The sequence below is a fragment of the Bombina bombina genome, chromosome 3 (genome assembly GCF_027579735.1).
Source record: "Bombina bombina isolate aBomBom1 chromosome 3, aBomBom1.pri, whole genome shotgun sequence".
Lineage (NCBI taxonomy): Eukaryota > Metazoa > Chordata > Amphibia > Anura > Bombinatoridae > Bombina > Bombina bombina.
Window position 1 is genome coordinate 530,379,507 of NC_069501.1, and position 16,756 is coordinate 530,396,262.

Genomic DNA, 16,756 nt, shown 5'->3' on the forward strand with positions numbered 1-16,756 from the left:
TTCCTTCTCTGTCGTGTTAGACTTGAAATTTCTCCCCCTTTATATGAAGTTGCAAAGGATACATGGGCCAAAGCCGCACCTGTACATCCCCTTTGAAGATAGCCATGAGCTAGTGCCAGAATCTGATGGCAAGTCACTAGGGGATAAAATATTTCCCAAAGGGACTCCTCTTCTATATAAGAATCTGCATCCACTCTTGGCCACTTGTATTAACCCATCATCGTCAGCTAAGATAGGAAGGTGTTTCTTAATTACCTTACATATTTCATTATAATCTGAAGAGTACTGTGTGATGAATGTCACTCGCTCTCTATCTCTGTCATTTTTAGGGGATGTTGGTTTTGGTCTATCTTTTAACAGTACGTCTCTGTCAATCTTGTCTACCTGTTCTTTGGCTATCTTGATAGTCTGCCTTCTATACCCTCTTTCAACTAGTCTCCTTGTGAGTTCTTTACTCTGTTCAGTGTAGTCTCTATTATCAGAACAATTTATCTTTGTTCTGATAGATTGTCCTTTTGCTATTGATTGTGGGACACTGACTGGATTGTTACTCTTTCCGTGTAGATGGGTGTTCCCTGAAGATTGTGGTATCTACTCTACCTGTTTCACTATTAGACCTTAGCATTAGGTGTAAATAGGAGATTGAGCTGGTATTTAATTCAAAAGTAAACTTGAGACCCCAAATGTTCTCATTGAGATTGCACAAATTATTCTGTCTCTTTCTTGTCTCCCGTCCACACAAATAACAGATCATCAATGAATCATTAGTATGATTTTATCAATATAGCATAGTTATTACTTTCTCCATATATGTTGGTTAGCTCCCACCAGCCCATGGTTAAGTTTGCATATGAGGGGTCAAATTTTGCCCCATGGCGGTGCCCCTTATTTGAAGAAAGTAATTACCATCAAATCTGAAATAATTGTGGTTTAGGAGGAAATGTGCCACTTGCAATATATAATCAATAAAGCTAGGTGTATAAGCTCTATATCTCTCTAGGAAACCCCCATTTCATGCGGAATAGATAACTATAAGGATACCACATTCACAGTTAACAAGCTATAGTGTGGTTCCCAAATAAAGTTGTCCAAAATCTGCAAGAGGTGCTTGATGTCACTCAAATAACAATACAGTTTAGGGACCAGGGGCTGGAGCAAACTGCCCAACAACTTTGACAGTGGTTCACAGATTGAGCCAATGCCCAAAACAATGGGGTGCCCCTTAACCTTAACAAGCGATTTATGTACTTTCAAAGGATATGAATGATAGGGATTATTGGTTCCTGGACAACTAGATAGTCATGAGTATTACGATCAATATGTCCTAGTTCAAGGCCATCATCAAGTAGAGACCTCAACTCTCTCACAAAGACTGAAGTCGGATATCCTGTAAGAGATCTATAGTCTTCACAATTATTCAGTCTCATCTTTATAGGACTCCATGTCCCATATCACTACACTTCCACCTTTGTCCACAATTTTGATTATCAATTAATCATTGTTTTTCAATTACTCAATTGTCATTATCTCCTCTCTAGTGGGGTTAAGGGGAGCCCCAGTGGCCCCAGTGACAAGGCTATTAGGTCTGCCTCAATCCTTTTCTGGAAACTGAGGAGAATATCCCCTCTCGATTGAACAGGATAAAACACAGATTTTGGTTTGAAACCCCCACATGAATTTATATTAATAACATATTCTGGATGATAATTTTAGTTTCTACATCACCAGACTGATGTTCTTTGAAATGTTTTATCAAAGTAAAGTTGCGGATAAGTCTATTGACATCTACCAATGTCTGGAAAAGATTAAACCTGCTGGTTGGTACAAAGCCCATTCCATATCCTAAAACTTTTAATTCATATTCACTCAAAGGGTAGTCTGTTAAATTAATCACATTGCTAATAGTGGGTCTGTCTATTGGTATTTGTTTTGTCTCCTGCCCTGCCTCAGAGAGTAGTGAGACTGATTTGTCTTTCCTCCCCTTGTTATGCCTCTTGCCCCCCCTCCTCTTTGGGGGGATTCACTGGGGGAGTTTGAAAAACCTGTTTTAGGTAATTATGGTCTTTGTCCACAATAGTAACAGTATTGCTTCCCATATTCTGTAGAATAGGGGTTTGGTTATTACCTCCTAGATTTGATGGGGGATTAGTGGTGTTATCTTGAAATTTGACTGTCCTTTGTGCTTGTTCTTTTTGGGGTTTTAATATTGATTTTAGATGGATATCAGTGTAGCTGTTACCTAGGTCATTATCAGTCATATCATTATCTGAATTGGTTGTTTCACCTGAGTCTGTACCTCTTAGCTGAGACTCTGAGTTATCACCCACCTGTTTACCTCCCCTTCCTTGATTTCTTTGTCTGTTATATCTGTCACGTTATCTGTTTCTGAAAGATCTCTGCCAAACATACACTTTACCTTGGGAGTAATCCAACTGATCTCTCATAAATGTTTCGTGTTTTGTTTGGATTAGCTCTTTCTTGAGTGCTGCAATGGTTTCTTTAAGAATACCATCATATGCTTTATATTTTGCCTCTAGGATAATCACATCCAGTTCAATTTGTAATATCTCTATTTCTTTCCTGACACCTAACAACTGTACATCTTTATACTCAGTAATTAATTGCATAAGTTTGAAAGAACATTCAGATAAATTGTTGTTCCAATTATCAATTAATGTTTTATCATCAGTTGTGATCGTGGGGAATTTTATAATTCTGAGGCCTCTAGGAACTATTTGTAAACGTATATACCTCTCCAAGGTCCACTTGTCCCATTTCAATTTATTTTCTTTTTTCATCAATGTTTCCATAGACTGAAATTGACCACCTAGAGAATTACTAACTAAAGTTTAATTAAAGATTTTTTCAAAATCTTGTTCCAGTTGATCAAGATCAGCCATGGAAATCTGAGAGTAATATACATTAGACTCTGTGTCAGCATTAGATGTTTCCCTAGTGGTAAGTGTAAAATTTGAAAATATAGAATCAAAGTTAGACCCTGGAAAGCCTACACAGTCAGAAATTGTAATACAAAAATATGGTGGTGATCAAACCCTTCTGTCTCTTTCTTGTCTCCTGTCCACACAAATAACAGATCATCAAGGAATCTGTAGTATGATTTATCAATCTAGCATAGTTATTACTTTCTCCATATATGTTGGTTAGCTCCCACCAGCCCATGGTTAAGTTTGCATATGAGGGGGCAAATTTTGCCACCATGGCGGTGCCCCTTATTTGAAGAAAGTAATTACCATCAAATCTGAAATAATTGTGGTTTAGGAGGAAATGTGTCACTCGCAGGATATAATCAATAAAGCTAGGTGTATAAGCTGTATCTCTCTCTATGAAAAATGTAATGGCCCTAATCCCCATTTCATGCGGAATAGATGAATATAAGGATACCACATCCACAGTTAACCAGCTGTAGTGTTGTTCCCAAATAAAGTTATCCAAAATCTGCAAGAGGTGTTTGGTGTCCCTCAAATAACAATGCAGTTTAGGGACCAGGGGCTGGGGCAAACTGCCTAACCACTCTGACAGTGGTTCACAGATTGAGTCAATGCCCAAAACAATGGGGCGCCCCTTAACCTTAGCAAGAGATTTATGGACTTTCGGAAGGATATTGATGATAGGGATTATTGGTTCCTGGACAACTAGATAGTCATGAGTATTACGATCAATATGTCCTCAAGTAGAGACCTCAACTCTCTCACAAAGACTGAAGTCGGATCTCCTGGAAGAGATGTATAGTCTTCACGGTTATTCAGTTGTTGTAAAAGCTCATCTTTATAGGACTCCCTGTCCCATATCACTACACTTCCACCTTCCATTTTGAAATCTGAGAGAATATGGTGGTGATCAGTGGAGAGACCATATAGAGATTTCAGCGAACACTTGTATCCTTAGATGAAAAAAAAACCCTAAAGACTAAAGAGTCACTATCAGGCACTCGTTATCAAGGTTTATTGGGGGGGGATGCAAGGTTTGGATTAAAACTTAACCCAATATATGAAATATCTAAGGTAATAACTTCCCCAATTTAGCAAAGCAAAAAGCAATACTGCTTGACTATATATATATCCATGTTTAGCCCTTTGCCTGCCTTTTTTTCTATTGTATTGTTATTTATAATTATTTTTTTTTATCTTTGAGCCCTTATAACTTTTATGTGCAATATTGTTTTAAATAATTTTAAATAATTATAATTAATTTTAAATAGTTATTTAAATATTTTTTATTAGATGTTATTGTGAGTCTCATTGTATTGTGTAATGTATTTTTGATGTGTTTTGTGACACTTTTTCATGAAACACTTAACCACAGCTCTGACGACACGCTAACCGGAAGAGCGTTAACTTGAATTACGCTCAAGCAATGAAGTTTACTTTTAACTTGTAATATGAGTGAAATTTAACCTGCACTCAAACGAACGTGAAAACCCAATATCACTTGAGCGCAAACCTTTGCGCTACACTCGTAATCTGTCTTATTATGATTGCTAGAACTTGCTATCATACATACAGACACTTATAATACTGGCTGGTAAATATTTGATGTACTGTTATAGAAAAAACTTGATGATAATTATTCCAGTTACCTCATATTCCTTAACAGGCAAGAAGAGCAAAACAGATTCTATGCACATTCTATCATGTGATAAATGTCTCGCACCTCATTATAGACATAATAATGTGATTACTGTTTTATTTCTCTATATCTCTAAAATGGCAACTTCCACCTATAAAAAACTGCAGCTTAATTACAATGTGCTTCTTTTATATGTGTGTGTGTGTGTGTAGTGTATGTGATGTGCATGTTTGTAGTCTGAATTCCACTAATATTTACATGATACCGAAAACCATTTCAGGTGACCACTGCCCTCTAATCTATGGAACCATACAGATCAATATGAGGGACTGTGATCCCCAAATAAAACTCTGCTGCCAAATGATGTTAAAGAGCACAAAGTCTTTAACAATTCATTCAGCTTTTTGCTTCTGGAAATATAATATAAATTTTAATGTTTATCTCAGAAACCATTACTTCTACTTTTTCAAATAATAAAGGTATGTGTTAGACAGTAAAATCTATCTACATGTTAAATTTACCTTTTAATAATTAGTAAATCCAAAAATTGTCATTACATTTACTACAAATACTGAAGGTGCCCACAAAACTTACTATACCCCCCCCACACCCCAGAAAAAGAGGTTTCATGTTGAACAGTCCAGCAAATTAAAACTATAGCCGCACAGGCACAGTAACTAAATACAGAGGGCCTGATATTCAAAATCTTGCTGCCACAGAGAGAAATTACACAAATTCTTTGGGGGGGTTCAGACCTTGTATTTTAATGTAGGAGTCTATGGTTCACTTAAAAAAACAATACATATCAACATTTCTCAAGATACAATTAATGGTGTTTTTAAGGGCCTTGACAAGACTTGGAATATTTCGCTTGAGCTTTGACGTTTTGAAAATCAGGCCCACAGACATAAGTTATTCAATAATTAAAATTATGGATTATATACAGCCAGAAGGCAGCAGAGCCTCTTTGACTAACTTTACCTTACTATATTTTTTATTAAGTTTACCTACCAAATATTTCAAAAATTGGTGTCATGCCATTTTGCTTAATAAAAGCTTATCATAAAGTTTGCTAAATATTTTTTTTTTATATCACTAAATTTATTTAATGAGTATAAATTTCTAACAAAAATTATCACAAAGCGACATCTACTGAACAAAAATATATAACATATTTATTATTATTATAAAAAAAAAAAAATTCTAACAACAATAGGCGATAAGCCTGCCCAGAGTGTCGGTCCATTTAAAAAAAAAAAAAAACCCCAAAGCTAAAATTACACAAAATAAAAAAAATTAAATTACAGAAAAAAATTAACAAAGCTATCCAAAATAAAAAAATAAACCTAAATTAATACCTTTATAGAAAATCCCCCCAAAAATAAAAACACCCCCTAAACTAATACTAAACTACCGATAGCCCTTAAAAGGGCTTTTGTAGGGCATTACCCTAAGTTTAACAGCTATTTTACCTAAACAAATTACCAAAAACCCTAACAGTAAAACCCCCCACCCACCAAACCCCCCCAAAATAAAAAAACACTAAAAAAAACTTAAACTACTAATTGCCTTTAAAGGCAATCAGCTCTTTTCTAGCCCAAAAAACCCTAATCTAAAAAAAAAAAAAAAGCCACCCAAAAAATAAAAAAAGCCTAAATCTAACCCCCAAATAGGTACTTAACCGTTCCTGAAGTCCAGTGGAGAAGGTCTTCTTCCAGGCAGCTCCATCATCTTCTTTCTTAATCTGGAATGAAGACGGCGCAGAGCGGAGGTGCGGAGCTGTCTTCCCCGATGCGTGGATCCTCAGCAGCGATCCTCAATTGTGGTGGTCCTCAGCAGCGTGGAGGCTCCTCTTCATCCGATGTCTGTCGTACACTGAAGATTCAATGCAAGGTACCACATTCAATTTGCATTCCTATTGGCTGAAATTCTAGGATTAGAGCTACTGAAATCCTATTGGCTGTTCAAATCAGTCAATAAGATTTCAGTAGCTCTCATCCTACTGGCTGATTTCAAAATTTCAGCCATTAGGAATGCAAGGTACCCCAATAAATATGGGGTACCTTGCATTTAATCTTCAGTGTGCGTCGGATGATCGCATGAAAAGGAGCTCCATGCCGCTTTGGACAGCCACCTCTGAAGACCGTTGATGAGAACCGCCTCTGAGGACCGCCGCTGTGGATCCGTGCTTCGGGAAAGCCAGCTCCGCACTGCCTTTGCTTCGGATGAAGATAGAAGATGATGGAGCTGCCTGGAAGAAGACCTTCTCCGCCGGACTTCAGGAACAGTGAGTACCTATTTGGGGGTTAGATTTAGGATTTTTTTTTTAAGAATAGGGATTTAATGGGCTTGTAAAAGAGCTGAATGCCCTTTTAAGGGCAGTAAAGGAGCTGAATGAACTTTTAAGGGCAATTCCCATACAAATGAGCATTGCCTTTAGGGGCAATGGGTAGTTTAGGTTTTTTTAGTGTTAGTTTTTTTATTTTGGGGGGTTTCATGGATGGGGGGGTTTATTGTTAGGGGGACTTAGTATTTTTTTAAATGTAAAAGAGCTGTTTAACAATGCCCTACAAAAGGTCTTTTAAGGGCTATTGGTAGTTTAGTTTAAATTAGGAGGTGTTTTTATTTTGGGAGGCTTTTTTAATTTCATAGGGATTAGCTTTAATTTTTTTTTATTTTTTATTATTTTTTTATTTTTTTCTGTAATAGACTTTTTTATTTTATGTAATGTTAGATTAATTTTTTGTAATTTAATGTTAGGATTTTTTATTTTAATTGTAATTTAGTAGTAATTTGGGTTAATTTAGGGGGTGTTAGGTTAGGGAGCTTATCAATTAAATTAGTTATATGCTTTGTGGGGGTTGGCTGTTTAGCGGTTAATAGGTTAATTAGGTTTATTGCAATGTGGGGGTTTGTTGGTTTAGGGGTTAATAGTATAATTAGTTTGCATTTCAGGGTTTGGCGGTTTAGGAGTTAATATTGTAATTTATTTAGTTGGCTTTGTGGGGGTTTGGCGGTCTAAGGGTTAGGTAGTTTCTGTTGTGGGTTAGTTTTTTTTGTTAATACTTAGTATGGGCGGTTATGTTTATTTTTTTGTTAATACTTCTTGCGGGTGGTTACTTTGTTTTGTTAATACTTCGTGTGGGTGGTTAGTTTTATTTTTATACCTCGTGCGGGCGGTTAGTTTTATTTATTTTTTTATACTTCATACGGGCAGTTAGTTTTTTTTTCTGAATACATCGTGCAGGCGGTTAATTTTTTTTTTTTATTTCTTGCGGGTAGTTACGTGTTTTAGTTATTTCATGCGGGTGGTTGCATGTGTTTGCCTACGCTGCATCCAGGTGGATTCCAAAATGCCATTCGCTTGCAGCCAACATTCCTTTGAGGATGTGTGCACAACTGGCGATGGCGACAGACACATTACAATTGTGATTATAGTATAGATAGAGTTTGATAGCTGGTAAGAAATATCTTCCCATATTTCTTTTTGAATTCTATCTAAAATTACCTTACAGTCTTAGGGCCAGACTATGAGTGGGGCGCTAACGTTTATCGTGGGGGTTTGTGCTCAGCTGGCTTACCGCTCATATTAAGAGTTGAAAGTAAATGCGATCGCTTGAGCGCAATTGTGATTTACGCTAGAATGATTACCACGACTTCAGAGCTATGGTTAATTGTTTTGCAAAACATAAAAGTGTCACAAAACACATCAAAAATACATTACAAAGTATAGTTACACTCAAAATAACACTATCTAATAAAAATTATTCAATAATAATATTGCACACAAAAGTTTTAAAGGTCAGAGATATGAGATCTCAGATGTTAGAAAAAAAAGGCAGACAAAGGGCTTTAAGATAGAGATATATACATGTATATGTATATGTGAGCATATATATATATATATATATACACCGTATATATTTATTTTTATGTGTGTACAGATGCATTTATGTATTTATATGTGTATATATTTATTTCCAGACAGATATACACATATATAGACATATATAGAAGTGCATTGGAGCCATTTGCCGTTAAGTAGATGAAAACATAGAAAAGCATATTTATGCAATATTCATATTTAATAAAGGTTTTAACTATGTATTTACTGTAAACATTTCACATTCCAATGTTCTGCACATAGCGGAATATGTTCTACTAGTACTAAAGCCCGTGTACACGGGCCATTTTTTTCAGAACAGCGGTCCCACCCCTTGCTCTCTCCCCCCTTTCTTTTGCTCTCTCTTCCCCCCTCTCTTTTGCTTTCTTTCCCCCCTCTCTTTTGCTTTCTCTCCCCCTCTCCTTTGTTCTCTCTCTCCCCTCTTTTGCTCTCTCTCTCCCCTCTTTTGCTCTCTCTCTCCCCTCTTTGGCTCTCTCCATCCTTTCTTTTGCTCTCTCTCCCCCCTCTTTGGCTCCCCCCCCCCTTTGGATCTCCCCCCCCCCTTTGGCTCTCCCCCCCTCTTTGCCCCCCCCCTCTTTGGCTCTCTCCCCTCTTTTGCTCTCTCTCCTCTTTGGCTCTCTCTCTCCCCTCTTTGGCTCCCCCCCCTTTGGCTCTCTCTCCCCCCTCTTTGGCTCTCTCTCCCCCCTCTTTGGCTCTCTCTCCTCTTTGGCTCTCGCTCTCCCCTCCCCTTTGGCTCCCCCCTCCCCTTTGGCTCCCCCCCTCTTTGGCTCTCCCCCCCCCTCTTTTGCTCTCCCCTCCCCTCTTTGGCTCTCTCCCCCCTCTTTGGCGCTCTCCCCCCCCTCTTTGGCGCCGCTCTCCCCCCCCTCTTTGGCTCTCTCCCCCCCTCTTTGGCTCTCTCCCCCCCTCTTTGGCTCTCCCCCCCCTCTTTGGCTCTGCCCCCCCCCTCTTTGGCTCTCTCTCCCCCCTCTTTGTCTCTCTCCCCTCTTTTGCTCTCCTCTTTGGCTCTCTTTCCTCTTTGGCTCTCTCTCTCCCCCCTCTTTGGCTCTCCCCCCCTTTAGCTCTCCCCCCCCCTTTGGCTCTCTCCCCCCCCTCTTTGGCTCTCTCTCCCCCCTCTTTGGCTCTCTCTCCCCCCTCTTTGGCTCTCTAACCTTTTTGGCTCTTTTTCCTCTTTGGCTCTCTCTCTCCCCCCTCTTTGGCTCTCCCCCCCTTCTCTTTAGCTCTCCCCCCTTCTCTTTGGCTCTCTTCCCCCCCTTCTCTTTGGCTCTCTCTCCCCCCCCCCTTCTCTTTGGCTCTCTCTCCCCCCCTTCTCTTTGGCTCTCTGCCCCCCCCCCTTCTCTTTGGCTCTCTGCCCCCCCCCTTCTCTTTGGCTCTCTGCCCCCCCCTTCTCTTTGGCTCTCTGCCCCCCCCCCCCTTCTCTTTGGCTCTCTGCCCCCCCTTCTCTTTGGCTCTCTGCCCCCCTTCTCTTTGGCTCTCTGCCCCCCCCCCTTCTCTTTGGCTCTCTGCCCCCCCCCCTTCTCTTTGGCTCTCTGCCCCCCCCTTCTCTTTGGCTCTCTACCCCCCCTTCTCTTTGGCTCTCTGCCCCCCCCCCCTTCTCTTTGGCTCTCTGCCCCCCCCCCCCTTCTCTTTGGCTCTCTGCCCCCCCCCCTTCTCTTTGGCTCTCTGCCCCCCCCCTTCTCTTTGGCTCTCTGCCCCCCCCCTTCTCTTTGGCTCTCTGCCCCCCTTCTCTTTGGCTCTCTGCCCCCCGCCTTCTCTTTGGCTCTCTGCCCCCCCGCCTTCTCTTTGGCTCTCTGCCCCCCCTTCTCTTTGGCTCTCTGCCCCCCCCTTCTCTTTGGCTCTCTGCCCCCCCCTTCTCTTTGGCTCTCTGCCCCCCCTTCTCTTTGGCTCTCTGCCCCCCCTTCTCTTTGGCTCTCTGCCCCCCCTTCTCTTTGGCTCTCTGCCCCCCCCCTTCTCTTTGGCTCTCTGCCCCCCCCCTTCTCTTTGGCTCTCTGCCCCCCCCTTCTCTTTGGCTCTCTGCCCCCCCCCTTCTCTTTGGCTCTCTGCCCCCCCTTCTCTTTGGCTCTCTGCCCCCCCCTTCTCTTTGGCTCTCTGCCCCCCCTTCTCTTTGGCTCTCTGCCCCCCCCCTTTTCTTTGGCTCTCTGCCCCCCCTTCTCTTTGGCTCTCTGCCCCCCCTTCTCTTTGGCTCTCTGCCCCCCCCTTCTCTTTGGCTCTCTGCCCCCCCTTCTCTTTGGCTCTCTGCCCCCCCTTCTCTTTGGCTCTCTGTCCCCCCCCCTTCTCTTTGGCTCTCTGCCCCCCCCCCTTCTCTTTGGCTCTCTGCCCCCCCCCTTCTCTTTGGCTCTCTGCCCCCCCTTCTCTTTGGCTCTCTGCCCCCCCTTCTCTTTGGCTCTCTGCCCCCCCTTCTCTTTGGCTCTCTGCCCCCCCCCTTCTCTTTGGCTCTCTGCCCCCCCCCCTTCTCTTTGGCTCTCTGCCCCCCCTTCTCTTTGGCTCTCTGCCCCCCCCTTCTCTTTGGCTCTCTGCCCCCCCCTTCTCTTTGGCTCTCTGCCCCCCCTCTTCTCTTTGGCTCTCTGCCCCCCCCTTCTCTTTGGCTCTCTGCCCCCCCCCTTCTCTTTGGCTCTCTGCCCCCCCCCCCCCTCCTGCTCCCTCTCTGGCTCTGTCTTCGCGGGACCCCGCCCGGCCACGCCCCATCGCGGCAACACCCGCCCGGCCATGCCCCTCGCGACGCCCGGCCACGCCCCTCGCGACGCTCCCGTCGGCCACAAACAGCTGTGAGGTCTGGGGAGCGCGTTGCCGCTTCTCACGCAGCAGACCTCACAGCTGTTGAGTAGCTTGCGCTCCCTATCTCACAGCTGCTTGTATGCTGTGTACCTCACGCTCCCAATCTGTCAGCTGTCAGCTATGCCGAGGTGCGCGAGAATAGAATCTAAGGCCAAGTGTTTGTCTGTACTGCGCATGACGGCTTCAGACAAACACTTGTCTTTTATAATATAGGATGTATTTATAAATACATATTCCTATATATAGCTGTTTATATCTATACCTATATATAATCATATATATAAATATATATATATATATATATATATATATAGGTATAGATATATATTGTACCAAAATACCATCAGATATATGTAGAAATATGTATTTATGAATAAATAGAACACAGTCATATTTTCATGTTGGGTTAGCGCAAATGAGAATAGTGGGGTGTTAGGTTTTTGTTTCCACTTCTTTTTCTCCATTGATTTCAATGGGTGAATACGTTAATGCGCACGTGTATTTTTGCGCTTTTTGGGTTAGCGTAAGAGCAAAAACAGTTTACTTTCAACTCGTAATACGAGCCCAAGCTGACGAGCGCAAATATCTTACTTTTAGCTCATTTAACACTCAAGCGGAATCTTTAATTTGCACTCTAATCTTAATCTGGCCCTTAGTCATTACTACTTTAAATATGAGTATATTCCATGAAAAACAAGCCTTGCTTTAAAGGAATGCTTCAGAAAATTTCCCATGAGCCCACCACCCTTCTTGAACATCACTCCTTGTTCTGGTGTTGCGTTTTTGCAAAATACTTTTAAACCTCAATGTTATTAAACAGTTGAATGTTTCTACCATATGTATAATGTTGTATATCTAAGAAACGGCTTTATAATCATATAATACATTTTAGGTCACACTAACATATTGTTTTTCCCTCCTCTAAGACTCCCATCTTGTGACCATGAAAATCTTTCTGCTGCTGCTGCTACTAGCTCTTGGTGGCTTAACATTAGGTAAGGTATAGCTTTTCCCTTCAATTCTTTCATAGCTATATTGCAGATTAGAACTATATCACATCAAATATACTTTGAAAATGTGTTTAAAAAAAGATGTAAAAATACAAATAAGAGGGACCGTAAACATAATGGGGTTGATTTTTGAAGCAGCGGATGCTGCTTCCGACCCACTCCGCTTCAGTTCCGCCTGAAGCGGAAGTTAAGAAGCAGCGGTCCTAAGACCGCTGCTCCTTAACTCGTCCGCCACCTCTGAGGTGGCAGACAGCAATCAGCCCAATCGAATACGATCGGGCTGATTAACACCCCCTGCTAGCGGCCGATTGGCCGCGAATCTGCAGGGGGCGGTATTTCACCAGCAGTTCACAAGAACTGCTGGTGCAATGATAAATGCCGACAGCATATGCTGTCGGCATTTATCGATGTGCGACGGACATGATTCACTGGGGCCTGCTAGTTGGACATCCCTTCTACACAAAGCAGTTAATGAGAAATATTTCTATAGTTATCACTGCTGCAGAGTTTGCAGTGATCAAGGTGATTTTTTCTCACACCCTCCTTCTCCCCACCTACAATTAGGCTACCTAGGGCAGTAAAATACCTGCCAACTTTTTAAAATATGTCATGGTGTGCACTAATTTGCTACTGACGTCACAAAAAAGAAATGTGCTATAATATTCCATTTATTTACTCCCTCATTTAATTTATGTTTGAGTGCATCAATTATTTTCATATTTTAAAAACTGATGAAAACTAAATACGTTTAAGTTGTTATTCAATCTAAAAAAAAGAAAATATTGATTTATTATTAGTATATTATTGATTTGATTCATTGTACTTTTGATAAATACAATCTTATTTCCCATTTTTGAAAACCTGACTTTAAAAAAATTCAGTAATTCTAAAGTTGAATATAGTTGATAAAATCTAGTATTTAAAAAAAGATAGTTAAAGGGGCACAAACTTTAAAATGTAAGCTTCATTACTTCATTATAATGGTCCTATGTTGAAATTTAGCTCATTTCCTTGAAAGCATACTGAGGTAGGCTCATAAGCCTAAATGTGTCTTGATCACTATCTGGCAGCAAAGTTTGCAGTAATTTTTATAGATTGTTCAAACACCAGTGCCATATTATGCTCATGGCTTGCATAACCTTGAGCCTACCTATCAATTTGTGTCAGGAAAAGAAGTAACTTTTTTAACTATTTAATTATTTTTAGTTCTTATAGTAGAACCATATTAGGTATTTGATATGACCAGTGGCAGTTTTAGGGGGAACAAGGGTGCAACAAATCACCCACATTGAGTTGTGGAGGAGGGTAAAAAGATAAAAATGGCTGCTCCCTGCCCCTCTCCTTTCAGGCACTTCAAATCCCACTACTGCCTAAGCACAGCTACATTGAAGGAGATACACTATATAGTCTATTTTGCAGTTACAGCTTGTTTTATTCTCAAAGGTTTTTCCTGTTGTATTGAATACTATTGGTTTTGTTGGTTTAGACCCGTTGAAGTGGTGTTTGCAGACTAAACAGCTCGGTAGCATTGGAGGAATCCTTTTGATTTTGATTTTAACCATTTTTGCCTTATTTGAATCTAGTTTGCTTGGTGCAAGTAAGCTTTTTTTGTAATAAAAAATATGTGTGGCCCTTCTTTTACAGTCCTTTTCAAGAGGACATCTTTCTCTAAAATAGGCCATTCTTTTTTTTTTTTTTTATTTTTTAATATAAATTTACCTATGTATTTTGCTCCTTCAATGTTAGGCTTTTAGACTTTGTATTTGTAGAAAAATATATACATATATATGAGCCCTTCCCACTTTTTTGAACATTTATTTCAGTAATAAACACATATATTAGTTTACATATATGTTCTTGTATGTATGTATATATATATATATATATATATATATATATAAACACATATATTAGATTACATATATGTTCTTGTATGCATGTATGTATGTATATATATATATATATATATATAAATAAACACATATATTAGTTTACATATATGTTCTTGTATGTATGTATATATATAAATAAACTCGTATATTAGTTTACATATATGTTCTTGTATGTATGTATATATATAAATAAACTCGTATATTAGTTTACATATATGTTCTTGTATGTATGTATATATATATATAAATAAACACATATATTAGTTTACATATATGTTCTTGTATGTATGTATATATATATATATATATAAATAAACATATATATTAGTTTACATATATGTTCTTGTATGTATGTATATATATATATATATATATAAATAAACACATATATTAGTTTACATATATGTTCTTGTATGTATGTATATATATATATATATAAATAAACATATATATTAGTTTACATATATGTTCTTGTATGTATGTATATATATATATATATATATATATATATATATATATAAATAAACACATATATTAGTTTACATATATGTTCTTGTATGTATGTATATATATATATAAATAAACACATATATTAGTTTACATGTATGTTCTTGTATGTATATATATATATATATATATATATATATATATATATAAACACAAATAGTAGAGATCCAGCACTCACATTCAAAGCCAGCTTCCAGGGTGCACTTCAAATTGTACAAACATAAGCAAAAAACAGGAAGGCACCCGCCGTTATAGTAAAATTACTTTATTAATCTGGTAAACGTTTTCACCCCTTTCCTCAGACCAATAACAAACTTAAAACACACTCACCAATTTATCACCCAGAACCTCCACCGTGAAGAGCAACTGTCGAACTCCTGCACGTTCGTTCAGCGCAACTGTGCATGCGCCGACGGCCATACTGAGAGCAGACCTGACCAAAATTGCTAAAAAAGCAAAGAATAAAACAAACATAAAGTGAATACATACAATACAATCTAACGGTATATATCGATACTCTAAAAACTAATATGCAGTGTCATTGCTTCCCTATGTCAGAAAAAAGTACCTGTATTTGTGCTGTATATACCAATCTCACTATTGTCCTAATACTATTGTTCTACACTTATTTTCAAGCATTACTAGTTACCAATAAACACAAAAATACATTGTACCAAAGTGAAAATCCATTGAGCGACTCGGACCAACCGGTGGCTAGACATTTTTGTACTAACCGACATGGGGTTTCTGATTTGAGATATATTATAATAAACTATGTCCCCATGGTTGGTAAGAGGAGGTAACAGGGCCAAGCGTTTACTGCAAAAAGAGTCCCGAAGGATTTTCACTTTGGATACAATGCATCCAAAGGGACTGAAAGTACATTTGGATTTCCAATGCTTTTTTTAGGTAACGACTGGTCCTAAGTTAGCTATGGAGCTATGTTCTTTAACAGTGCCTATGTTTCTACATTTGTGTTAATATTCAAATGATCATAGAAAGGGAGTATTTCCTATTACTATGTCCCCTATGAAAGTCTATTTAAGATATTAGGTTTGTATACCCCCATTTATTGGTGACTAGTAATATTTGAAAATAAGCGTAGAACAACATTGTTAGGACAATAGTGACATTGGTATATACGGCACAAATACAGGTACTTTTTTCTGTCATAGGGAAGCAATGACACTGCATATTAGTTTGTAGAGTATCGATATATACCGCTAGATTGTATTGTATGTATTCACTTTATGTTTGTTTTATTCTTTGCTTTTTTAGCAATTTTGGTCAGGTCGGCTCTCCATATGGACGTCGGCGCATGCGCAGTTGCGCGGAACGGACACGCATGAGTTCGATAGTTGCTCTTCACGGCGGAGGTTCTGGGTGATAAATTGGTGAGTGTGTTTTAAGTTTGTTATTGGTCTGAGGAAGGGGGAGACCCCGGAAACGTTTACCACATTATTAAAGTAATTTTACTATAACGGCGAGTACCTTCCTGGTTTTTGCTTTTATATATATATATATATATATATATATATGAATTCCAAAAAGAGAAAACCACTCAATGGACTATGGACATCGGTGTAAATAAAGTATTTATTGTGACGTTTCGGGACTGGCAGCGTCCCTTCCTCTGACGCTGCCAGTCCCGAAACGTCACAATAAATACTGTCCATAGTCCAGTGAGTGCTTTTCTCTTTTTGGAATTTGTATACCTGGCTACAGCACCCTGGCAAGTTGCAGTTTGTTGGTGAGAGTGCACATACAATACAACCTTATATATATATATATGTATATATATATATATATATATATATATATATTATATTATATAAGGTAGGAATAGTGCACTCAGTCCAAACGCTGGTAATAGATAAAAATTCTATATTTATTGTTCAGGTTAAAACCATATCCGTAGCACGGTATAAAAAGTAGCAAAAATCACATCACATTCAGCAGGGAATGTGAACAGGAGCACTAGCATATTTTTGTAAATATTTTATAAATATGTAAATATTTTATAATATCTTTTCATTTAACAACACTGAAGAAATGACACTTTGTTACAATGTAAAGTAGTGAGT

At 39.1% G+C, this 16,756-nt stretch overlaps 1 protein-coding gene across 2 annotated transcripts in view; it reads left to right on the forward strand.

Annotated features, from left to right (window-relative positions):
- The window catches only part of LOC128653590 (uromodulin-like), a 129,056-nt gene that overhangs the window by 5,373 nt on the left and 106,927 nt on the right, over positions 1–16,756 (forward strand). For both annotated transcript variants that reach the window (XM_053706971.1, XM_053706972.1), the window contains exon 2: positions 12,190–12,258. In XM_053706971.1, coding sequence (XP_053562946.1) covers positions 12,207–12,258 — 52 coding nt within the window. In that variant the 5' untranslated portion in view covers positions 12,190–12,206. The remainder of the gene's footprint in view (positions 1–12,189; positions 12,259–16,756) is intronic.